General features: G+C 35.2%; 1 protein-coding gene across 2 annotated transcripts in view; it reads left to right on the forward strand.

Annotated features, from left to right (window-relative positions):
* SGO2 (shugoshin 2) overlaps positions 1-25,307 on the forward strand; it is a 54,558-nt gene extending 29,251 nt beyond the window's left edge. For both annotated transcript variants that reach the window (XM_047773178.1, XM_047773179.1), the window contains 5 exons: positions 198-283; positions 12,712-12,944; positions 14,201-17,428; positions 19,008-19,158; positions 24,488-25,307. In XM_047773178.1, coding sequence (XP_047629134.1) covers positions 198-283; positions 12,712-12,944; positions 14,201-17,428; positions 19,008-19,158; positions 24,488-24,503 — 3,714 coding nt within the window. In that variant the 3' untranslated portion in view covers positions 24,504-25,307. The remainder of the gene's footprint in view (positions 1-197; positions 284-12,711; positions 12,945-14,200; positions 17,429-19,007; positions 19,159-24,487) is intronic.
* Positions 25,308-26,849: the final 1,542 nt, after the last annotated feature.

The following is a 26,849-nucleotide window of genomic DNA, read 5'->3' on the forward strand; positions in this document are numbered from 1 at the left end:
TATTAGTAGCAATGGCATGAGTGAGAATGAAATGTATTTAACCTTATTTTCTAATTAACATTATTCTCATTCAACTATTGAAGGCTAATGCAAGAATTGTTCCGTAACTTGTATAATTGGGTACTTTATTAACAAGCATGACCTAATGAGATTGTAAGTTTCATTCACTTTTCATTTTTTTTTCTTCTTAAAAATAGTTCCATCAGAGTCCATTTCTGTTGCCAAGTAGCAAGAAGAAACGGGTTAGTAAACAGTGCAAATTGATGCGTCTTCCATTTGCAAGGTAATTGCTTCAAAACTTGTTTAAATATTGACTTGCACACTTCTACCTGAGTTGGACTTTGAATAATTTTTATTTGGTCCGCTTCCTTGCAACAGTAAAGCATTTAGAAATAAATAATGAAATACTCATCAATATTGTACTAGTGAAAGAAGTTGAAGATATAATCTAATAGAATTGTTTTAAACTTTGTTAAACTTTCCCATAGTTTGTAGAGAAGAAAGAGGCACAGGTAGACCTTGAGTTACATGGGTTTGAATTACACTGGTTCAGAATACTTAGATTTTTATATAACATAATCATTGTATATTATACAGTGTTCAAGTTTCATCAACCTGTAGTTGACTATTAAGGTAGAAATGAGATGATTTGTGGCATCTTGCTACAGGTTGTATCTCCAGGACTCCAAGGAAACTCACCCATCAACTTAATAACCAAGGTCCTCTGTAGAATTCTGCTACCTTTTAAGTCTTTCTTTTCCTCTGGGTCACTTTATGAGGCCTCAAAACTGGCCTCATGTTTTATGCTTGGTAAACCTGATAACTGTTTCTACCTTTATTATTTTGCATATTGCTTAGGCTTTAAAATTAACTTTCATCATTGCTATTCTCCTGACCAAAATTTCCATTTTTTTAAATTAATTTCATTATAATCATAGTAAATACCCTATTTCAGACCTATCATTTTAAAGGCAGTTACTGAAGTCCAGAGAGGCAAAATGACTCTGAATTAATAGCATTGAAAGAAGCATCTTGTCCCTTTTAGATAATGTTCTTTTTGTTTCTTATAAGTTTAATGCATTTATTTAAGTGCACATGTAAATGTACTTATGTATTGAAGTGTTATCTGTACCAGAGTAAAAAAAAAATCTTATATCTATTCTGTCATTTTCTATTCATTCTAGTTCTATTTTTTTGTTTCTTCTGTACTGTTTACATTAGTTATAATGTACACATTGCACCTGTACATTTTAACTAATATAATTCTAATTAAGAACATTTTGTTGTCTTATAGGTCCTCAGTTCTTTTTCAAAAAAATTTTGGCTGTTATTATGCATGCATTAATTCATAGAGATCTATAAATCAAGTATTAACTTGCCCTCCAGAAAATTTCATGTATTTTTTTAAGTTAACTTTTGTTTAAAGTAGAATATACATTTTAAAGAAGTGCAGAAATCTTTAGAGCATGGCGAACCCTGGTATAACCAATACACAGAGCAAGAAACAGAATATTTACTAGTACCTCCTATCTAATCACAACTCATCACCAACCCAAGGATAAATTTTTTTTTAATTTTTTTTTTCATTATAGCTGATTTACAGTGTTCTGTCAATTTTCTACTATATAGCATGGTGACCCAGTTACACATACAAGTATACATTCTATTTTCTCACATTATCATGCTCCATCATAAGTGACTAGATATAATTCCCAGCGCTGTACAGCAGGATCTCATTGCCTATCCATTCCAAAAGCAATAGTCTGCATCTGTTAACCCCAAGTTGCCAATCCATCCCACTCCTTTCCCATCCCTCTAGGCAAACGCAGGTCTATCCAAGGATAAATATTATCCTGATTTCTGGAGTTCCTGTCATTGAGCAGTGGAAACAAATCCGACTAGTATCCATGAGGATATAGGTTCGATCCCTGCTGTGACTGTGGCATAGGCCGGCAACTATAGCTCTGATTTGACCTCCAGCCTGGGAACTTCCATGTGCCCTAGAAATCAAAAAAAAAAAAAAAAGAAGAAGAATATTTCCATTTCTAACACTGTAGATTAATTTTGCTTAGTTTTGAATTTTATGTAATGATGTCATACAGGGTGTATGATCTTTGTCTCTGGCTTCTTTTGCTTGGCATTGCATTTCTGAGACCCAATCGTATTGTCCTATGTAGTTGTAGATCAGTCATTTTCATTGCTGTATTGTTTTCCATTGTGTGATTATTCCATAATTTATCTATCCTTCTGTTTTTAGATTTTTTTTTTTTTTGCTATTTCTGGTCTATTACAAATAATTCTGCCATGTATCTACAAATAATTCTACCAAACAATTCTGTTATTACAAATAATTCTGCCATTTTGATTAATGTATGTATACATTTCTATTAGGTATATACTTAGAAGTAGAATTGCTGGGTTTATTTATTTTGGCTTAGGAAGAAACTGCTAAAACTGTGTTCTAAAGGGATTATGCCAATTTACGTTCCTTACAGCATGTATGAGAATTCCCGTTATCTATCTCCAGTAGCATTTGTTATTGTCTTTTTTCATTTACGTAGGGTATGTAGAGCCATATGAGGTTTTAATTTTAACTTCACTGATAATTAATGAAGTTAAACATCTGTCTATATGTTTATTTTCTTTCTATCAGGTTATCTTTTTTAAAAAACAGATTTGTAGGAGTTCTTTCTATACATTGTGTATAAATTCCTGTGTTAAAAATATTTTACTCTCTGGCTTGCCTCTTCACTCTCTTAATGGTACCTTTAGATGAACAAAAGTTCTTTTTAAAATCCAGTTTGTATATTTACATAATACACATCTATTTGTCCCCCCTCCCTCTTATGGTTGAACTTTCTGTGTCCTTTTAAGAAAACCTTTACCAATTGCAAGGTCGTGAGGTGTTCTGTGTTTTCTTTTAAAAGCTTTATTACTTTCCCTTTCATGTTTAGGTTTTCAGGCTACCTAGAATTTGGGGTATGATGTGAGAGAGGGATCATAATTTTTTTTTTTTAATGTGGAAATCCTGTTGACATTTGCAACATTTATTGAAAGGCCCATCCTTTCCCCACCTCATCGCAGGGTCATCTGTATAAGAAGTCAGGTAACTGGATGTGTATGGGCCGATTTCTGAACTTGCTATTCGTTATGTGAGTCTTTTAATAAGATAGATTGAATCTCTTATTTATTTATACTTTTAAAAAATATTAATTGGCCATTCTTGATCCTTTGCATTTCCATGTGAATTTTATTTTATTTTATTTATTTTATTTTATTTTTTGTCTTTTGTCTTTTTTAGGGCCACACCCACAGCATATGGAGGTTCCCGGGCTAGGGGTCTAATTGGAGCTATTGCAGCTGGCCTACACCAGCGCCACAGCAATGCCAGATCCGAGCTGCATCTGCAACCTACACCACAGCTCACGGCAATGCCAGATCCTTAACCCACTGAGCAAGGCCAGAGATCGAACCCACAACCTCATGGTTCCTAGTCGGATTTATTTCTGCTGCACCACGATGGGAATTCATTCATTTCCATATGAATTTTAGAATCAGCTTGTCAATTTACAAACACACACACACACACACTCACACTCACACACCCCTAAATTTTTTTTGTGTGTGTCTTTTTGTCTTTGCTAGGGCCGCACCCATGGCATATGGAGGTTCCCAGGCCAGGGGTCTAATTGGAGCTGTAGCTGCCAGCCCACGCCAGAGCCACAGCAACGTGGGATCCAAGCTGCGTCTGCAACCTACACCACAGCTCACGGCAATGCTGGATCCTTAACCCACTGAGCGAGGCCAGGGATTGAACCCTCGACCTCATGGTTCCTAGTCAAATTTGTTAACCATTGCACCATGATGGGAACTCCCACCCTTGAAATTTTGATTGGGATTGTATAGCTCATTTTGGGGGAAATTGACACTTTATAAAATTGAGTGTTTCATCTATGAACATGGTATATCAATCTGTTTATTTAGATAATATGTATGTAGTTTTAAAGTTTTTAGAGTGCATTTATTGCACATCTAACATTTATCCTTTCTTATTTGATGTTTTTTAGTGCTATTCTTAATTGTTTTCAAATTTTCTTTCTCTTCTTGATGTTATTTTATAGAAGTACAATTAATTTTTGAATAGTGACCTTGCTGTTAATTTTAATAGTTTATCTGTATGGGTTTACTTGTGAATAAGAACAGTTTCCCCTTCACCTTTCTCTCCATTGTATAGGCCTTATATTTTTTTTTTTCCTTACCTTACCATACTGACTACTTCTTGTTCAATAATGAGTAAAGGTACTAACAGTGCACATTCTTGTTGTGTACCCATTACTTAATATGTTTGCTCTTAGGTTTTTATGGATTCTTCTTATCAGATTAAAGAGCTTTCATTATACTCCTACTTTGCTGGGAGTTTTTTCATCAATGGCTGTTGGAGTTTTTCAAGGGCTTCTTCTGTCACTATTGATTGAGAAGATAGAACTTTTCTCTTTTTTTCCCTATTAATGTAATGATTTTTAAGTATTTTTTCTAATGTAATGAATTATAAGGATTGATCTTTTTAGTGTTAAATCACCATTCCATTCCTGAAATGAACTGCTCCTGATGGCCCTTTAATATATATCAGTAAACTTATATATATATTTTTTTCGCCACCCATGGCATGTGGAAGTTCTGAGGATAGGGATCGCACCCACACCAGAGCAGCCACCTGAGCCGTAGAAGTGATAACACCAGATCATTAACCCGCTGCATATCACTTAACTTTAATTGCTAATTTTCTAAAGGATTTTTGCCTGTATTTTAATAATGAAGATGTTTTATAATTTTCCACAAGGAACTGCATATCACTTAATTGCTAATTTTCTAAAGGATTTTGCCTATATTTTAATAGTGAAGATGTCTTATGATTTTCCTTATATTTTGTCAAGTTTTGGTATTTATGTTATGCAAGTCATAATAAATGAATTGATAAATGCACCTCTTATTTTCTGAAGTATTTGTGTAAATTTTTTTTCTTTAAATACCTGGGATAAGTTATCTTGACCTTTAGTTTTTCTGTGGAAACATTTTTGGTAACATCCCATTTTAATAGACATAAAATTATTCAGACTTTCTATTTCTTTTTGTGTAAGGTTAACTAAAAGATTTGTCCATTGCATTTAAAATATCAAAATTTTGGCATATGGTTGTTCAGAATAGCTTTAGTTATATGTTTAAAACCTAAATTAGGATATGTAATGATGTTTTCTTTTTCTTTCTTAATATTGGCCATTTGTGTTTTCTCACTTTCTTAATTAGTTTTGCTCTAGGGATTTATCAATGTTATCACCATCTTTGCAAAGATAAATCATCTTCACAGCTGTGTTCATCTTTCTTGTTAGTATATTTATTGTTCATTGATTTTTTCTGCTTATTACTTTTTGTTTTTAATTAAAGAATACTTGATTTACAATATTGTGCCAATTTCTGCTCTATTTCTTTTCAAGTTAATTATTACCGTAATTAGTAGTTTCTTAAGATAGTTTAGATGATTGATTTTTCAGCCTTTTCAAAATATAAAGTTATTGGGGTAGAGCTAAAGGGTAGATCATTTTATGACAAAAGTTTAAGGCTATTTTTATACTTTACCTGCATCCCACAATTTTTGATATGCTTTAATTTAAATATTTTAAACTTTTTTTTTTTTTTTTGGCTTCTTAGGACCACACTTGCAGCATATGGAAGTTCCCAGGCTAAGGGTTGAATCAGAGCTATAATGCCAGCCTACACCATAGCCACAGCAACACCAGATCCAAGCCACGTCTGTGACCTATACCATAGCTCATGGCAACACTAGATCCTTAATCCACTGAGTGAGGCCATGGATCGAACCCGCAACCTCATGGATCCTAGTCGGATTCATTAACCACTGAGCCATGAAGGGAACTCCTAAACATTTCAATTTAAGTATTTAGTACCTTCTGTTCTGATATATTGTTTGATTCATGGATCACTTATAAAATTATTTAAGATCCAAACAGCTGGGTGTTTTTTCTAATTACTTTTTGTTGCTTTCTAATTTTATTCCACTGTGGTTATAAAATATAGTTCATATGATTTTAATTGTTTTAAATGTATTGAGACTTGCATTAGAACACAGCTTGGAAAGAATGTCTATTTTTTGGTTGTTGGATGCAGTAATTTGTATAAATCAGTTATGTCAGGTTTGCTGATTATATTGTTCAGATATTCAGTATCCTTCCTGCTTGTTTATCAGCTGTTGAGAGAAGTGTATTGATGCCTACCACTGTGATTATGGATATATTTCTCCTTTTAGTTCTGTCAATTTTTCCTTTATATATTTTGAAACTGTTACTAGATGTGTATAAATTTAGGACTGATTTGTTTCCCTGATAAATTGATTGTTTTATTAATATGAAATATTTCTAGAAATGATACTGCTTTAAAGTCTACTTGTATGACATAACATTTCCATGGTACATCTTTTTCTATAGCTTTACTTTCAAACTCTCTGTTACATTTATTTATTTATTCATTCATTCATTCATTCATTGTCTTTTTAGGGCCGCACCTGCAGCATATGGAGATTCCCAGGCTAGGGGTCTAATCGGAGCTGTAGCCGCCAGCCTACACCAGAGCCACAGCAACACGGGATCCGAGCCGCGTCTGCAACCTACACCACAGCTCACGGCAACACCGGATCCTTAACCCACTGAGTGAGGGCAGGGATTGAACCCTCATCCTCTCGGTTCCCAGCTGGATTTGTTTCTGCTGTGCCACTATGGGAACCCCTCTGTTTCATTTAAAATGCATGTAAGTTTGTATTAAACAAATTTAGTTTAATATTTCTTTTAATTAGAATAGTTATGTTTACATTCATTATAATTCCTGAGAGAGTTGGATTTATATCTAGTTATTTTCTATTTGAGCCACCTGTTTTATGTTCCTTTTTCTCCTTTCTTGATTTTCTTATTTAATGTTTACCGTGTGTTAACTTACCTGCTATTTTTTTATGATTACCCAAGTGATAGTAACACTCATCCTTGATTTGTTATTCTCTAATACTAATTATTATTTTTAGCATTTCCTCAGTAATGCTAGCACCTTAGAATACTTAAATTCCACATTTCTGGGTCCTGCCTTAATGTTATATTTTCATTCTGCATATATTTTAACCCCACTTTCATTGTTTATGTAGTCAGTATTCATAATTCATTTCTAATTTCTTCATATTGCTTCCTGCATTTTAATTGTATGCTCATTTATAATTATATTTTTATTTGTTGTTTATCCAGCTTTCATGAGGTAAAATTGACAAATAAGCTTCTTGCATTTTCTTATTTCCTTCTGAGATAATTTTCCTTCTGCCTAAAAAAATCCTTTATTATTTCTTTTAGTTCAGGTACTAGCAACGCATTCACTCAGCTTTTGTTTTTCTGGCAACATACTTATAACACCTTCATTTTCATAAGATTATGTTTACAATAATTAAGTTTAAGGTTACAAATTACTTTTAGCAATTTAAAGGTATCATTTCATTGTCTTCTGGCTTCTGTCTTTACTGCTGAAAAGTTAGCACCTTTTCTACAAGTCAAAGAAGTTCCTTTTTATTCTGGTTTGCTGAGACTTTTAATAATGAATTTGTATTTAATTTTGTCAAATTTGTTTTTTCTGTGTTTTTTCTTTGATTTCCCCTTTGTCCTGTTAACGTGACTTCTAACTGATTTTCTAATGTTAAACCAACTTTGCATTCCTAGAATAAATTCCACTTGGTCATAATGTATTTATTATTCTTTCTATACTTTGAGGGATTTGATTTGCTAATGATTACTTAAAGCATTTTGTACCTATATTCATAAAGGATATTGGTCTTTAATTTTCTTATATGGTTAATAGGTTTCAATAAGAGTTATGCTGGCTTTGTAAAATGAGACGAGAAGCATTCCCTCTTCTCCCATTTCCTGAAAAAAAAAATTGTGCAATTGTTATTTCTTGAGTATCTGAGAAAATTCACATAAGAAGTGGATCTGGAGTTTTTAATTATTAATTTCACTTCTTAAATAGATATGGAAGGCTTTTCAGATTTTCTCTTTCAAGTCAACTTAGAAAATATTTGTCTTTTTAGAAAATCATCCATTTCATCCAGACAGTCAAGTTTATCACTATAAAGTTTTTACAATATGCCTTTATTCTTATATCATTACTTTTATTTTTTTTTAGTTTTTCACTTTTTGAAATTTATTTTTTATTTCTTTTTTTTTTCCCCACTGTACAGCAAGGGGATCAAGTTATCCTTACATGTATACATTACAGTTACATTTTTTTCCTCACCCTTTGTTCTGTTGCAACATGAGTATCTAGACAAAGTTCTCAATGGTATTCAGCAGGATCTCCTTGTAAATCTATTCTAAGTTGTGTCTGATAAGCCCAAGCTCCCAATCCCTCCCACTCCCTCCCCCTCCCATCAGGCAGCCACAGTCTTTTCTCCAAGTCCTTGATTTTCTTTTCTGAAGAGATGTTCATTTGTGCTGGATATTAGATTCCAGTTATAAGTGATATCATATGGTATTTGTCTTTGTCTTTCTGGCTCATTGCACTCAGTATGAGATTCTCTAGTTCCATCCATGTTGCTGCAAATGGCATTATGTCGTTCTTTTTTTTATGGCTGAGTAGTATTCCATTGTATATATATACCACATCTTCCGAATCCAATCATCTGTCGATGGACATTTGGGTTGTTTCCATGTCCTGGCTATTGTGAATAGTGCTGCAATGAACTTGCGGGTGCATATGTCTCTTTTAAGTAGAGTTTTGTCCAGATATATGCCCAAGTGTGGGATTGCGGGGTCATATGGAAGTTCTATGTATAGATTTCTAAGGTATCTCCAAACTGTTCTCCATAGTGGCTGTACCAGTTTCCATTCCCACCAACAGTGCAGTAGGGTTCCCTTTTCTCCACAGCCCCTCCAGCACTTGTTATTTGTGGATTTATTAATGATGGCCATTCTGACTGGTGTGAGGTGGTATCTCATGGTAGTTTTGATTTGCATTTCTCTTATAATCAGCGATGTTGAGCATTTTTTCATGTGTTTGCTGGCCATCTGTATATCTTCTTTGGAGAAATGTCTATTCAGGTCTTTTGCCCATTTTTCTTTTTTTTTTTGTCTTTTGTCTTTTTTGTTGTTGTTGTTGTTATTTCTTGGGCCGCTCCCGCTGCATATGGAGGTTCCCAGGCTAGGAGTTGAATCGGAGCTGTAGCCACTGGCCTACGCCAGAGCCACAGCAACACGGGATCCAAGCCGGGTCTGCAACCTACACCACAGCTCACGGCAATGCCGGATTGTTAACCCACTGAGCAAAGGGCAGGGACCGAACCCGCAACCTCATGGTTCCTAGTTAGATTCGTTAACCACTGAGCCACGACGGGAACTCCTTTTTTTTTTTTTTTTTTTTCTTTTGCCCATTTTTCCATTGATTGATTGGCTTTTTGCTGTTGGGTTGTATAAGCTGCTTATATATTCTAGAGATTAAGCCCTTGTCAGTTGCATCATTTGAAACTATTTTCTCCCATTCTGTAAGTTGTCTTTTTGTTTTCTTTTGGGTTTCCTTTGCTGTGCAAAAGCTTTTCAGTTTGATTCGGTCCTACGGGTTTATTTTTGCTCTAATTTCTATTGCTTTGGGGGACTGACCTGAGAAAATATTCATGATGTTGATGTCAGAGAGTGTTTTGCCTATGTTTTCTTCTAGGAGTTTGATGGTGTCCTGTCGTATATTTAAGTCTTTCAGCCATTTGGAGTTTATTTTTGTGCGTGGTGTGAGGGTGTGTTCTAGTTTCATTGCTTTGCATGCAGCTGTCCAGGTTTCCCAGCAGTGCTTGCTGAATAGACTTTCTTTTTCCCATTTTATGTTCTTGCCTCCCTTGTCAAAGATTAATTGACCATAGGTGTCAGGGTTTATTTCTGGGTTCTCTGTTCTGTTCCATTGGTCTGTCTGTCTGTTTTGATACCAGTACCACACTGTTTTGATGACTGTGGCTTTGTAGTATTTCTTGAAGTCTGGGAGAGTTATGCCTCCTGCTTGGTTTTTGTTTCTCAGGATTGCTTTGGCGATTCTGGGTCTTTTGTTGTTCCATATAAATGTTTGGATTGTTTGTTCTAGTTCTGTGAAACATGTCGTGGGTAATTTGATAGGGATTGCATTGAATCTGTAGATTGCTTTGGGTAGTATGGCCATTTTTACAATATTGATTTTCCCAATCCAGGAACATGGAGTATCTTTCCATTTCTTTACATCTTCTTTGATTTCTTTGATTAAAGTTTTATAGTTCTCGGCATATAGGTCCTTTACCTCCTTGGTCAGGTGTATTCCGAGGTATTTGATTTTGTGAGGTGCAATTTTAGAAGGTATCGTATTTTTGTATTCCTTTTCTAATATTTCATTGCTGGTATACAGAAATGCAACTGACTTCTGAATGTTAATCTTATATCCTGCTACTTTGCTGAATTTATGAATCAGTTCAAGTAGTTTTTGGGTTGAGTCCTTAGGGTTTTCTATGTATAGTATCATGTCATCTGCATACAGTGACAGTTTTATCTCTTCTCTTGCTATATGGATGCCTTTTATTTCTTTTGTTTGTCTAATTGCTGTGGCTATCATTACTCTTTTATTACCAATATTGGTAACTTGTGTCTTCTTTCTTTTTGATGAAAGTATTGTCGATTTTATTGATTTCTTTAAAAACCTAGCTTTTGTTTCATTGATATTTTCTGTTTTTTCGGTTTCATATTTCATTAGTGTCTGTTCATCATTTCCTTTCTTCTACTTATTTTTTAAAAATTGAGATAGAGCTCACAAACAAAATTTCTCATAACAAAGAATTCACCTTTTTGAAGTATACAGTGCAGTGGTTTTTAGTATATTCACAAAGTTGTGCAAAATTCACTACTCTCCAACCCCAGAATATTCCATCATTCCAAAGAGAAAACCCATACCCATTATTTGTCACTTCCTATCTCTTTTTACCTAGCTCCCAGTAACCACTAATCCACTTTCTGTCCCTATGGATTTCATGTTTTGGACATTTTCATTCCAAAGATGGAATCACACAGTATGTCGCCTTTTGTGCCTGGCTTCCTTCACTTAACATAATGTTTTCAAAGTTCATGCATATTGTATCATGTGTTAGTACTTCAGTCTTTTTTATGACTGGTTAATATTGTATGATATGGATATACCACATTTTATTTATCCATTTATCTGTTAATGAGCACTTGTGCTATTTCCACTTTTTTTTTTCTTTTTGGCCATACTCATGGCATATGGAAGTTCTCTGGGCCAGGAATCAAACCCATACCACAGCAGCACCCAAGCCACAACATTGACAACACTGGATCTGTAACTCACTGAGCCACAAAGGGACTTTTCCACTTTTAAACTATTATAAGTAATGGCACTATGAACATTCATGTAAAAGTTTTGCATGGACATATTTTTCAGTTATCTTGGATATATCCTTACTGGTAGAATTGCTGGATCATATAACTTTGTTTAACTTTTGGAGGATCTGCCAAACTATTCTCCAGATTTTTTCTATTTTTGGCCTCATTGTGGCATATGGAGTTCCCAGGTCTGGGGCTAGATCCAAGCCACAGTTGTGGCCCAGGCCACAGCTGTGGCAATGCTGGATCCTTAAGCCACTGTGCCAGGTCAAGGATCGAACCCAAATCCCAGTGCTCCCAAGACACTGCCAATCACATTGTGTCACAGCAGGAACTCCCCAAATTTTTAACAATATTTTTTAATAATTTATTTTTATCATTATCAATAATTTTTAAATATCTATGATTTGTTTGGCATACAAGGCAAAATCTCTAGCAGTAGAGCATATTGGTCTTTTTTTTTTTTTTTTTTTTCCGAAAATTCCCAGGATAGGAGTCAAATCAGAGCTGTAGCTGCCAGCCTATACCACAGCCACAGCCATGCAGAATTTGAGCCACATTTGCAACCTATACCACAGCTCATGGCACTGCCAGATCCTTAACCCACTGAACAAGGCCAGGGATTGAACCTGTATCCTCATGGATACTAGCCAGGTTTGTTACCACTGAATCACAATGGAAACTCTTAGAGCATATTAGTCTTTATTCTTTGAATTCGTAAAGTCATTTTGTTGATTTATTTTTATAGCTTTCTGTGTTTTTCCCCATAGACTTAACTACTCTAAGAATATGGCATTAGTTTACATGTATACCTTTTAGAAACTTAGCAAACTTCATTGCACACAAAACTTTACATACAATTGTACTTGTTTGAAATCAGAGGAAGAGTTCTGGGTTTTCCAAAGAATTAATTACAGGAAAACTATACATGAACATTTGTAAGTATTTTTGAACTTAATTCATGTCATTAGTATTATTATCCTAATAGCCCAACCAGTGATTATACTATTTATCTCCTTTTGGGGCCACTGAAGATAAGGACATAAGAAGCATTCCTGTTTTATTCCAAGCATTCCTATTTTATTCCAAGTATGATTAGAAACTACTGTTTCCTACCAATAATTGCCTTCATTGAATGCAAAATGGTACCAGGGTAGGTTTGTGGTTGGATCATAAATACATGGAATATAGAAAGAACTATCCATGTAATTTTCTAAATAATTTTTGTGAAATACACAATTCCTCATTCATTCTTAATTGCCCTTAGGGTTCCGTTAACTTCAAATGATGATGATGATGATGATGACAATAAAGAGAAAACGCAGTGTAACAATAAAACCATATCAAAGACATCACCTGATACTCCCTCTTTGGTATCAACAAGACGATTATCAACTCAGCATAATTTGGAATCATTATTTCATAAAGAAAAGGATCAGAATGTTTATGGTTTAAATGTTCCAGAACATATCTCTTCAGTTGTTGATATACTTCCCAAAGGTGAGATTTTTTTTTAATTCATTTTGAATATCAGTATTAAACAGTTGACATGCATCAGATTTTCTTCTTGAGGGCCATTGTGTATAAACAATGTTAGGTTTCTTACATTACACATTTCTTAATTTCTACCATATAAAATTTCTGGTAAAAAAATTAGTTTAAAAGTAAATATGCAGACAAATGTTAGGTCCACCGTGGCCTAATACTGTTACTCTGGAAACAGTATCTATGAATGAGCTGGCCTAAAGAACTTTTCTTGGTTTCTTAGCTTATGAATTCAAAGAAATCATATATTTATTTAGTTACATCTTCTCTTTTTCATAGGTATGAAAATTGAGGTTCTTGGTAGGTGTAGTGACTTTTTCAAGATTATAACCAGTTAGTGTTAAGCAAAACCATGAGCCTGGGAAATGGTTGAGCAAGAGGAAATGATGACCCTTATGTTTTATGGCATTTTAAAATAATAATACTGTAGTGTAGTCTGACTTACATATTTATTTGACATAGAATCTCAGATTGGGATATGGAACCATAACTATATTGAATTTAGAGTTTATATTGTTTTTCTTTTCTAAAAATGTATGTGGGAGTTCCCGTCGTGGCGCAGTGGTTAACGAATCTGACTAGGAACCATGAGGTTGCGGGTTCAGTCCCTGCCCTTGCTCAGTGGGTTAACGATCCGGCGTTGCTGTGAGCTGTGGTGTAGGTTGCAGATGCGGCTCGGATCCCGCGTTGCTGTGGCTCTGGTGTAGGCCAGTGGCTACAGCTCTGATTCGACCCCTAGCCTGGGAATCTCCATATGCCGCGGGAGCGGCCCAAAGAAATAGCAAAAAGACTAAAATAAAATAAAATAAAAATGTATGTGAATGTGTATGTATAATTTAAATAAACTTTAGATGTCTGCTGATAGCCTCTTGGTAGTAATCCTTATCAGAGTTATCACTTATTTGGGTTCATTTGCTGGTCTCCTCCCATTTAGAAACATGTAGTCTCTACTCTGCTGTTGGGGCCAAGGCATAGCGAATTACCAGTTTATATTTTCCATAGAGAGAAATGTAAAACATGACTTGTGACTACTTCAGCCATTTCCACTTTATTTTGTATCAGCATAGATTCTTCATAATATAAATATTTGAACAGAACATATTATCAGTAATCCTTTTTCTAAAAGAGCTTGATTCCTAAACTAATTTGTTTAAAATAATAAATTCCTTGTTACCACTTATTTCTGAGTTTTATTTCCCTTTATTTTATAGAAAGCCATTCCCATTCAGAACAAAATTCCAGGAGTTCTCTAAAAAGTGAGATGAAAAACGCCCAGTCGATCAGCTATGGAAAGGAGAAGTCATCTCCTATTAATGTGACTAAAAGGAAAAAACGTGTATCATCTTGGGAATCAAATAATCCCGAAGACACTCCTTGTGTAACAGATTTAGATCAACAACAGATTTCAAGTCCAGAATTAAATTGGATTGCAATAAAAGATTTTACTAATGAAACAAATAATAAAATGCAAAGAAATATACTGTGCTTTCCTGCCTCATCTGAGTCTGCAAGTGAACCCACTGCAGAGGGCATGAATCAAGTTCATGGCAATGATGACTTTCAGTTGCAGAAAACTGTGTATGATGATGACATGGATTTAACTGCTAGTGAAGTAAGCAAAATTGTTACAGTTTCAACAGGCCCTAAAAATAAAAGTGATAGAAAACCAAATGACTGTGGAATGAAAACTTTCAGAAAAGTGAAAGACTCAAGCTCTGAAAAAAAGAGAGAAAAATCAAAGAGACAATTTAAAAATAGTTCAGATGTGAACACTGAGGAAAAGATTGAAAATGGAACAGTAAGATCTATTGTCCTAGATGGTGAAGGAGATTCAGAAGATCCAAATTTTATTTTCAATATAGAAAAGCTGACTCAATCGAACATACCAAAGAAAATAACCCTTCATAATGACTTTGATCAGGTTGACAGACAAAGTACACAGTATAACAAAAAGAAGAAAAGAATTCATGTAACAGGTGAGCAAAAGGAAATACATGCTTTCTCCCAAAGTTCAGATAAATTCCAGCAGGACAATAAATTTGATATGGGTGCAAGTTCTCTAGCTTGTAAGAAAATTAAAGCTTCTAGACAGACATTTGTGATTGATAAGTTTGAAAAAGATAACTTATTCCCAAACCAAAACATTAAAGGAACTACCTCTGAAAACCTAGGAGTCACAAATGAATTTCAAACAGCTTGTCTTTCCAACAAAGATAATGGAAATTTATGTGATTATGAGACCCGAGATATATTAGACTTGAAAAAGCAAGTCACTGATATGCAACCCATTCAGCACAATGAACCAAAAATAAATAAGAAGCTTAGGCAGAAAATAAATCGAAAGACAGAAATAATTTCTCAGGCAGAAATAATTTTGGGAGTGAGCCAAATATTTGGGGATAATACTAAAGATGTGCCTGGCCCAGAAAAAGGTGATTTTCCCTTGCAAACCCAAGAGGATAAAAAAAACATCTGTGGAAACCTAGGAGTTTCAAATGAGTTTCAAAAATCTGCTCTTTCCCCCAGCAACAATGGAAACCTGTGTGATTGTGAGACCCAGAATATGTTGGGTTTACAAAAACAGATCACCAGTGTGTACCCTGTTCAGCAAAATGAATCAGAAATTAATAAGAATCTGAGGCAGAAAGTAAATCGGAAGACAGAATTAATTTCTGAAATGAATCATTTGGCTAATGACGGAAATGGATATTGCCCAGAAAAGGGTAACTCTTTCTTCCTAACCCAGGATAAAAAACTCATCCCTGAAAACCTAGAAGACACAAGTGAGTTTCACACACCTGCTCTTTCTACCAAAGATAATGGAAAGCTATATGATTATGACACTCAAAATGTTTGGGGGGTGAAAAAGCATGTTCACGATATACAACCTGCTTGTCAAAATGAATCAAAAGTAGATAAGAAGCTTAGGCAAAAGGTATGTCGGAAGACACAAATCATTTCTGGAATCAACCAACTATATGAGAATGATGACAAAGGAATGCATGACCCAGGAAAATGTAACTTATTTTCCCTAATGCAAAAAGATAAAGAAATTGTCCCTGAAAACCTAAAAGACGGAAATGAGTTTCAGTTTCAGATAGCTGAAATGTCCCCCAGAGGTAATAGGAACCTATGTGATTACGAAACTCAAAACATTTTAGGGGTGAAAACGCCTGCTACTGATATGCCACCTGGGAAGCAAAATGAATCAAAAATAAATAAGAGGCTCAGGCAGAAAGTAAGTCATAAGACAGAAATAATTTTGGGAATGAACCGAAAAAATGAGTTTAACAGCAAAGATATACATGACCCAAAAAAAGGTAACTTCTCTTCCCTGACCTCAAAGGATAAAGAGACCATTTCTGAAAACCTGGAATTCACAAATGATTTTCAAACAATTTATCCAATTTATCTTTCCACCAAAGATAATGGAAATTTATATGATTACAAGACCCAGAATATGTTGGATTTGAAAAAGCATGCCACTGATATGCAACCTGCTCAGCAAAATGAACCAAAAATAAATAAGAAGCTTAGGCAGAAAGTAAATCGGAAGACAGAAATAATTTCTGAAATGTACCAAATATATGAGGATGATGATAAGCATGTGCATGGCCAAGAAGGCTGTACAAAAGATCTTGATTTTAAAATGAATGAACCTAAACAAAGACTTGAAGGCCAAAATGTTATCGGTGGATACTGTAAGGGAACCAACAGTGATGAAAAGGAAAATTGGGATAAAATTTCAAATCCTTGCAAACCAGTTAAAAAGCACAAGAAAGAATCATCAGGCAAGACAAAGAACACTTTGACAAAAAGTAAAAAGAAACCTGTTTTACAGTTAACAGGTTCTTCACAGATGTCCATGTCCTTAGAACCAAGTTTAAAACATATTACTAATGAGGCAGATTCTGATCCAGGAAACCAAACAGAACCACAGAAGAGTCTGAAGCAAAGCATTACAACACTGAATAAGAAGAGAGATGTCTCCTTTGTGGAAGTGACAGAGGAAAGACAGTGCCAGACTGAAAAAGTAAATAAAATGACACCCAAATCAAAGAAAAGGAAGACCTTCATAGATCCTTCTCCAGATAGTCATGAACTAATGGAGACAGTACCTGACACTGTTCAGGGAATATCAGTTGGATCTGAATACGCTATTAAGGGAGAAAAATTGGAAAATGAGGAAATCGTCAAACCAGACTTTTACACAAAAAAGTTGAAACCTTTATCTCAGATATATTCACCTAACAGAAAGGATTCTTCCTTTAGCAATGTTTTTGAGAGTTCAATACCTTTGAGTGCTTTGTCTAGTAAAAATAGGAGAGAAAATTTTGTTCTGGAGCGTTCACCTGTCTTTCAAGTAAGTGATGATGTGCATGAGGAGATGAAAGAGATGAAACTGAAAGTCATCCAGAGAACACAAAAATCAGAAATAGGTAGGTCAGTACCTGAAGTGATCAAGTTTTAGAATTTTATATATATGTATGTGTGTTTCATTTAACCAGTAAAGCATTTCCTGTTATAACTGATATTTTTTGGAATTTCAAAACTATATATTACTGTGTAGCCAGATCTATAGAAGCAATATGAAGGAATTTAAAGAAAGTTTAATACTTTGAGAAGATAGCAGTGAGTATCCTATACCCCCCAAAAACAGAGCTGTGTTGTAGCATAAAATTGTCTGACAATGACATAAGTTGTCTAACAGTGTCATTCCTTTTTCATATTTTTGAAGGAAATTGAGTGTTTTAAATGAATATAATAATGAGTTGCCCTGGTTATATTTTACCAAGTACAGTGGCAAATTTTTTAGGAGTAGGACTCTCTCCAATAACATATACTTAATATGATTAAAACATTATTCTCAATATTTTCAAGGATTAAAAAATAAACAGTACCAACTCCCTTTTCTCAGAATACATGTATGAAGAAGTAGCAAGTATGTATTTAAACTGCACTTGTTTATACACGTTAATAAAAGCACACGTGTTAAGGAATGTAATGAAGGAGAGTAGCTTTCACTCGAGGGACCTGCAGAGGTATCGTCAAATAGATAGCATTTTAGGCCCCAAAGGATAGGTAGGATTTTTTACCTTTAGTGTTTGTTTCTTATTTTCCCCAGTCATACTCACTCACTGTAGAAAATTAGGAAAGAATCAGAAAATAGTAGGAAAAACAATGCCCCCCAAAAGGGCTATAGTCATCATTTTGGCATAAGCGGCCAAAAAAACCTACTTGAAATCATATTATATACATTACTAACCTCGCTTTTTCTTCTTAACATTGATGTTCCTTTGTTAGTAGAAATTTTGTAACGTTAGACATTTCCATGTCTATTAAAATTTTCTACTTGGCGCCTAACTTTTCAATATATGTATGTAGAACACTAGGATCTTGATGGATAAGATTATTCCAGGTAAAAGGAATACTGAAGTAAAAGAAGTGCAAAGATCTAGAGTTGCAGGACATTTTAGAGGACTGGTGAGCCATCTTTCATCTCTGTTCCTCATGGTGCCTTTCCCTCTGTGAGCAGTCGACGAGAAATGCTGAATGAATGTGCAGTAATTTGTGTAATTCTGTGCCTAGAGTTTCTGTCAGCCTAGGAGTTAACACCGTGGCAAGCAGGGTTAAGTACAGCATTGCTGCAGCTGCGGCATATGTCACACAGCTCTAGCTCATACTCAGTCCCTGGCCCAGGAACTTCCATATGCCTCGAGTGTGGCCCCCCCCAAAAAAATTTCTATCAACCTAAATATGATTGCAGAATAAAAATGTTGTAGGCTATTACTTAGATAGTTTGTTTTAAAATTGTAAGGCTCTTTTCTTCTTGTTATTGCTTTAAAAAAACTGATTTAAAAATAATTTTATTGCTACTTTTGTAAAATTTAAACATATGATTTGATTACTGTTAAGTAAAAATTTGCTGCCAATGATTTATAAACCAATAAATATCTCATGTATTTCTATATCTCTATCTACTATTACAAATATTTTTGAAAACAATCCTCTTTTCAGGTATTAGAACGCTACAGGACTTGACAAATACCAGTTCTGTTTCAAATAACACTGCTAAATCTGAAAATAAGTTAGAAGAACTATCTTCAGAGCTGCCAAGCCGAAGAAGAAGGTGTACTCCTCTCTCCTTAAAAGAGCCAAGTCTAAAAGGGTGAGCATTTCAATGACATAAGAGTGATTTTAGCATGATAATATAAAATACATGCTTTAAAAAAAATTCCGGAGCTCCCATCGTGGCTCAGTGGCTAACGAATCCAACTAGGAACCATGAGGTTGCGGGTTCGATCCCTGGCCTTGCTCAGTGGGTTGGGGATCAGGCATTGCCGTGAGCTCTGGGGTAGGTTGTAGACATGGCTCAGATCCCGTGTTGCTGTGGGTCTGGCGTTGGCCAGCGGCTGCAGCTCCGATTAGATCCCTAGCCACAGGAGCAGCCTTAGAAAAGCCAAAGAGCCAAAAAGCCAAAAAAAAAAAATTCCTATCTGAATTAGTTTTGAACACTAGTATTGATGAAGCATGTAGTGTTGATTTAAAGAAATGTGTTTATTCTTCAAAAAGGCTTAAAAGGTTTTTTTGTTTTCTGATTTGCACCCCATTATTTTTCACCCTCATTTATTTATTCTACTTTGTCCTTAGAGGAATTCAAAGTGATTTATATGTCCTTTAGCCTCAAAGAATAACAGTCTTTTTTCTTCCTTTTTCAAACTTTAAACATAGCCCAACAAAGAGGGAATAATACTCCTCCAATCCTTTATCCATCCCTAACTTTGACACTTATCAATATTTTGCCATATTTACTTCCACTCTCCTTTTTTTGTTGTTGTGTCTTTAAAGCAAATCCGTACTATTGAGTAATTTAATTCCTAAAACAGTTCTATATATATCTCTAGAAAATGAGAACTTAACAAAACTGGACAACAGTAATCATAACTAACAAAATTATCAACAATTCCTCACTGTCATCTAATAGGAAATCCTATTCACATTGCCTTGATTATCTCAAAAAAAAAAAAAAAAAAATGCCCAAATGCCTTCTACACATTCAAAAATCTTATGTTTTTTAAGCATAGGTGAAGTGGCTATTTCAAAAGAGCTGATTATATTTGAAATGATATTTTCAAAAGGACAGAAAGAAATATCCTCAAATTTTCTCTTTGCATTTTTTTCACTGTTTGCTTCTTCCTTTTTTTCTTTTTTTCTTTTTTTGGCTGTCTGTGGCATGTGAAAATTCTTAGGTCAGGTATCAAACTCACACCACAGCAGCAACCTCAGCTGCTATAGTGACAGCTCTGGATCCTTAACCTGTGGTGCCACAAGGGAACTCCAGCTGCTGGCTTTCATAAAATTAAAGACACTGATCCTTTTGACAGATATTTTAAAACATTAACCAGCAGGCGGCAACAGTGCAAAGGAAGGTGGAAGAAAAGCCAGTTAAAAATGAAGGACAAAGGCCTTTTTAAAACCAGCTTTACTGAGCCATGTGTTTCATCCATTTAAAGTGTACAAGAAAGTGGTTTAGTAGATTCACAGATATGCACACCATCACCACAGTTAATTTAAGAACATTTCTTAATTTCAAAAAGAAACCTCATGCCTTTTAGCTATCATTGCTCTATTGCTCAGCCCTAGATGATCAACCGTTCACCTACTTCCTATTTCTGTAGACTTCCTTTTCAGACATTTCATATCAATGGAATCATATAATACTTGGTAGTTGTGATTGGCTTCTTGCACATAGCAAAATCTTTTCAAGGTTCATCCCTATTGTAACATGTATGAGTGGTATTTCACTCCTATTTATGACTGAATAAGATATTCCATTGTATAGATTCATCACATTTTATTTACCTAGTCTGTTGATGGTCATTTAGTTGTTTCCACTTTTAGGCTGTTATGAATAATGCTGCCATAAACATTTGGGAGTTCTCATGTGTACATATATTGTCATTTCTCTTGGGTATATGCCGAGTTGTGGAATTGCTGAGTCATAAGGTAACTGGTTTAATCATTTGAGGAACTTCTGGACTGTTTTCCAAAGCCACTGTACCGTTTTACATTCCTACCAACAATGTGTAATTTCTCCATGTCCTCACCAACACCCGTGTTACTGATTTTTTGATGATTCTAGCCATACTGGTGGGTGTGAAGGGCTATCTTATTGTGGCTTTAATTTGCATTTTTCTGATGACTAATGATGTTATATATCTTTTCAAGTGCTTATTGGCCACTTGTATATCTTCTTTGGAGAAATGTCTATTCAGATCCTTTGCATTTTTTCAGTTGGGTTATCTTTTTCCTGTTAAGTCATAACTTAAACTTTTTATTTTGAACTAATTTTAGATTACCAAAAGTTGTAAAAATAGGAAGAGGTTTTTTTATATACTCTTCACCCAACCTTTTTTTTTTTTTTTACCAATTTATTTTATTTTATTTTATTTTATTTTTATTTTTTTGTCTTTTTGCTATTTCTTTGGGCCGCTCCCGCAGCATATGGAGGTTCCCAGGCTAGGGGTCAAATCGGAGCTGTAGCCACTGGCCTACGCCAGAGCCACAGCAACGCATGATCCGAGCCGTGTCTGCAACCTACACCACAGCTCACAGCAACGCCGGATCGTTAACCCACTGAGCAAGGGCAGGGACCGAACCCGCAACCTCATGGTTCCTAGTCGGATTCGTTAACCACTGCGCCACGACGGGAACTCCCACCCAACCTTTTCTACTTCTAACATCTAACTGTACCCATAGTACAGTTATCAAAACTAGAAAATTAGCATTGGTATAATATAAGATCTGAGCACTAGGTATTCTTACTGGTTATATTGTGTTTACTAGTTATCTGTTGTATGACAATATTACCATAAACATAGCTTAAAGCAAAACATATTTATCACCTCTTGGTTTTTGAGGGCCAGAAACCTGTCCTTAGCCAAATTGGGTACTCTGCTTAGTATCTCACAAACCTGTAATCAAAGTGTCATCAAGGCTGGCTCTCATTGGGAGGCTCTCTGGGGGGAGAATCTGGCACCAAGGTCACACAGGTTGTTGGCAGAATTCATTTCCTTCTGGTTATAGGACAGAGGGCTCCAGCTTTTTGCTCTTGGCTGGAAGCTGTCCTCAGCTCCTAGAGGCCACCCTTAGCTCCCTGCATCAGTGGCCTTCCAATATGGCCACTTAACTTCAAAACCAGCTGTAGAGTCTCTAGAGCAAATCCTCTAGCAGGGTGGAGTGTTACATAATGAAATGTAATCTCAAAAGTGAGACATCGCATCACTCTTGCCATTTCTACTGGTTAGATGCAAGTCACAGCTCTTGTCTACACTCAAGGAGAGAGTAATATACAAGGGCATAAACACTAGTAGGCAAGGATCGTGGATGGGTCATCCTTAGAATCTACAATCAATGTTAACCCCTGTCAGCAGACAGAGCTAGGAAATCTATGTATGTATCCTAATCCATGCATACGCACACCTTTATATTTATCTACCTGTAGATATAGTAAAAACCACGAATTTATACTGAAATCTCTGATTCCCGTTCAACATCACAGGATTCATTTTAGCTTTGCTTATCCATAATTTCTTTCTTCATTGGTAAGTAGCCTGGCTCTCATTATCTATTATTCATTCATTCATTCATTCATTCAGTTCTAGCACACACACAAAGTACTTTCAGAATTGCTGACCCCATATCCCTATGAGAAAAGTTTTACTAACTCCATCATAACATTTAGATATAGATCTTTTTGTCTTAGGTTCGTTCTTTTCTCTTCAGCCTCCTTCAACATAATTGTGCTATTCATTTCTGTTTGTATTCCATTTTATTCTACATCTTGGTAAGTTTTGTTCTTTACAAAGGTGAAACATTTGGTAATCAGTTGGTAAACTTTTTCAAATGCAAAAATCACAATAAATACTAAGAGTACTGACAATCCAACTGCCGTCTTTTTCTTTTTGGATTGGGAATGGTATACAGCAGGTATATCACAGCTTCTGGTAGGCCCCCATTGAGAGTAAATTCCTACTGAAACTGCTTATAATACGTTATGGGGTGATCATCATAGGCACTGAGAATAGGAGCCAGCAGAAGTTATCGGGAAAGTAGTAACATATATATATTTTTTAGGTCTATACCTCTTAGGTCCCACAGACTAAATGTGACAAAAAGGGATATTTTTAATAGTAAAAACCCTCATCCACAATGAATATATAATAGCTATGATACCAAATAGTATAGCAACTACCCTCGTGAAGCTAAAACTAAAGGAGATGCATGGTGACTGAGAGGAACATAGTAATGGTTTGTAATATACACTCTTAACACAAAACAAAGTGGGCAAAAAATAAGAAGATGAAAGATCTAAATAACAATCAGTAGGGTAAGTCTTATGGATACATATCAAACTCTACACTGTTAAAAGAGAATACATATTCAAGTGTTCATGGCACAATTACAAAAGTATATCCAATACTGTGCTGTGAAAAACATGCATCATGACCAAGTGAGATTTATTCCAGGAATGCAAAGTTGGTTCAGTATTAGAAAACCTATCATCATATACCATGTGAATAAACCTAAGAAAATAAAGCTTATGACTTTTTCACAAATGCTGAAAAGCTTTGACAAAATTCATCACTCAATGATGAAAACAGGAGTTCCTGTAGTGGTGCAGCGGAAACGAATCCGACTAGGAACCATGATAAGGTTGTGGGTTTGATCCCTGGCCTCGCTTAGTGAGTTAAGGATCCAGTGATGCCATGAGCTGTGGTGTAGGTTGCAGATGCAGCCCAGATCTGATGTTGCTGTGACTGTGGTGTAGGCCGGCAGCTACAGCTTCAATTAGACCCCTAGCCTGGGAACCTCCATATGCCTTGGGTGCAGCCCTAAAAGGGCAAAAAGGCCAAAAAAAAAAAAAAAATGATGAGAATGTTCAACAGACATTGAGGGAAGTGTATATACATACGGTTATCCTAAAGTCAGTATCTTATTTAATGGGAAGACAATAGAGGTATTTCCCCTTAAACCAGGAACGAGGCAAAAATGCCCACTATTCAACAAAGGGTTGATGGGCTCAGTTCATGATCGTGGTCATTTCTTGGGGAATGAGAGAGCTGTGATTGGAAAGGGGCACATTGGAGGCTTGTGAACAGTGGTTAATAGTTTATTTCTTAAACCTGGGTATAGGTACATCGGCATTTATTTGGTTGTTTTTAAATTGTACATTTTCATATATGTATGCTAAAGTTCAAAATGGAAATATATAGTAGAACCTGTAATGTATAAAATCTATAGTGATTAATTTCTCATGAATCTTATTTATAATTGTGATTATCACAGAGTATTTTAAATATATGGCAATGCTTGTGGCTGAGGAAACTGCTTTCTCCTGGTACAATACAGCAGTTTTCCTCTCTATACCTCACAGCAAAAGCAGTAGCTTTGGGCTGCTATTATTGTTAATCTTCCTTTTTTTTTCTACTTTGCAGGAAGATGAGAAGATGAGGTGAATTTATGGATTCTGGTTTTTCTGAATTCTAAAACCATAAGTCAAAACAGGGATATAGCTAGGATCAAGAAGATAAAACCATGATGAAAAGTTTGGGGATGTTTTTCTTCATCTTCTGCCTTTTCCTGGAGTGCTTATTTATCTATTTTTATGTGTAGATAATATGCATAAAATAGCTATTTTGTAATATTAAGCTTTTTAGGTTATTTTTGTCATTCTAAAATGTATCTTCTTGCTCACTTAAGTTCCTTTCAAGTGAACAACCGTTAACTAAACAGTAGCTGTTAGCCTTTTAACCAAATAAAAGCATTATAATTACTTTTACATCAGTTATCTTGTTGTATACCAACGTATCTTGTTTTGTTTTCAAACTGTTCAGTAAATGTGAACACACATAGGATTTTAAAAGTCACTTTCTGCCCTCACTAGTTTTCTCTTGCCCTTCATTCTTCTGCTTTCAAAATTACTTGTTCAATGTCAGCTTCTGTATTATTTCCACCATATATAATTTAGTGACATGGCTGAGGGGCTAACGTCTCAGGATCTTTTGAATTTGGTTTTTATAACTTTCAAGATCACTTACTATTCCAGTATTAAAAAGTATGGAGTTCCTGCTGTGGCACAATGGGTTAAGAATCCAGTTGCAGCAGTTATAGTCACTGTGGAGGCATGGGTTCTATCCCCAGCCCAGTGCAGTGGGTTCAAGGATCTGGCATTGCTGCAGCCGCAGCGTAGGTCACAGCTACGGCTTAGATTCAGTCTCTGGCCCAGGAACTTCCATATGCCATGGGTGTAGCCTTTAAAAAAAAAAAAAAAGGTAGTAAATCTTCATGCCTGAGATAGGAGCGTAGCTTTCTATATTCAAATGACTAGTCAAATTCTATTCTGCTTAGAAAAGCCTAGACAATATCCAACAGCTAAAAGAGTGGGCCCAGAAGTCTGCCTGTTTTTAACAGATACTTCACATAATTCTGGGGCAGATGTCCTAGGACCAAACTTTGAGAAACTGCTGTAGGACTGCCGAGTCCCATGGAACTTTCTCATGTATCAGCAGTGCTAGTTGAATGAAAGCTAGAGGCTTTATTAAAGGAATAATATACATTAGTTACGAGCTTGGCACCCTGACAATCTGTTCCTTTCTTCTATTCCTTTTACTTTAAAGCTTTAGCCCTCCTAGAGGCATTCTCTGGTACTATGTTTCCTGTTGTTTATTTCTATCTTTTTCTCCTTTCTATGAGGTTTGTCTTTTCTTCCCTTTCCATGAAAATTATTTTCCACTACATGTATCAGACTTATCAGTCTTTTCTTTTATTACCTGTGGAATGTGGTCACAGTTAATAATTTTCTTATTCCCAGATTTAAAAAGATATTTACCCAAGGTTTTCTTTTTTTTAAACATTTAAATTTCTGATTCATGTGGATTTTATTTTATTTTATGGTGTAAAGTATGAATGCAATTTTGACCTTTTTCTAAATGATTCCCCCATTAATTAAAAAGTCCATGTTTTCCACTATGGATTTGAAGTCCTGCCTTTTCCAATTAATATTAGTATTTCAATTAGTATTTCCATGTGCATTTAAATTTATTTCTCCATTTTCTGTTCCCTTCTACTAGTCTGTATGTCTTTTTATGCCCCACTACCATCCTCTTTAAATTTATAGAGACTTTAGGGGAGTTTCCCAAGTTTCTGCGTGGAAGTTTTCCACATTTCTTGATGCCTCTTGATTCCTTTTCCACATTTCTTTTTTCTTGGTAAAAAAAAAAAATGGGATCTTCAATTCTCTCTTCTAATTGATTACCGTTTGTATATACAAAAATTACTGATTTCTGTATGTTAATTACTATACTTTCATTGTAATATTTTCTAGATATTACCTCCTGAAAACAAAGCTATCTTTATCTTTTTTTTTTTTTCCTTTTCAATTCTTCTGCCTCCTATTGCTTTTTCTTGTCTAAAAGCATGGCTGCTACCCTGCATTATATGTTAAATAGCATTGGGAATAATGGGTATCCTTATCTTGTTTCTGATTTTCATGGGAGTACTTCTGGCTTTACCCCATTAAGATGCTGTAGTTTGAGCTGGTTATATATGTTTATAATCATATTAAAGTATTACCTATCAATTATTATTTTATCGAGTGCCTTTTTAAAAAAAAATCATGAATGTTGAGTTTTGTCAAGTGACTTCTGGAGTTTATGGAAACTGTATTAGTTGGGAACCAGTTAAGAGAAATAATTATCTTACCCATCGTTAGCCATATTTTAGAGAACTGGACAGGAACTGAAAAGGCAAAAGGGACTAGTGGAAATAACTACAGGAAGCACCCACTCTCTCTGGGGC

Source organism: Phacochoerus africanus, chromosome 3, assembly GCF_016906955.1.
Source record: "Phacochoerus africanus isolate WHEZ1 chromosome 3, ROS_Pafr_v1, whole genome shotgun sequence".
NCBI classification, from domain to species: domain Eukaryota; kingdom Metazoa; phylum Chordata; class Mammalia; order Artiodactyla; family Suidae; genus Phacochoerus; species Phacochoerus africanus.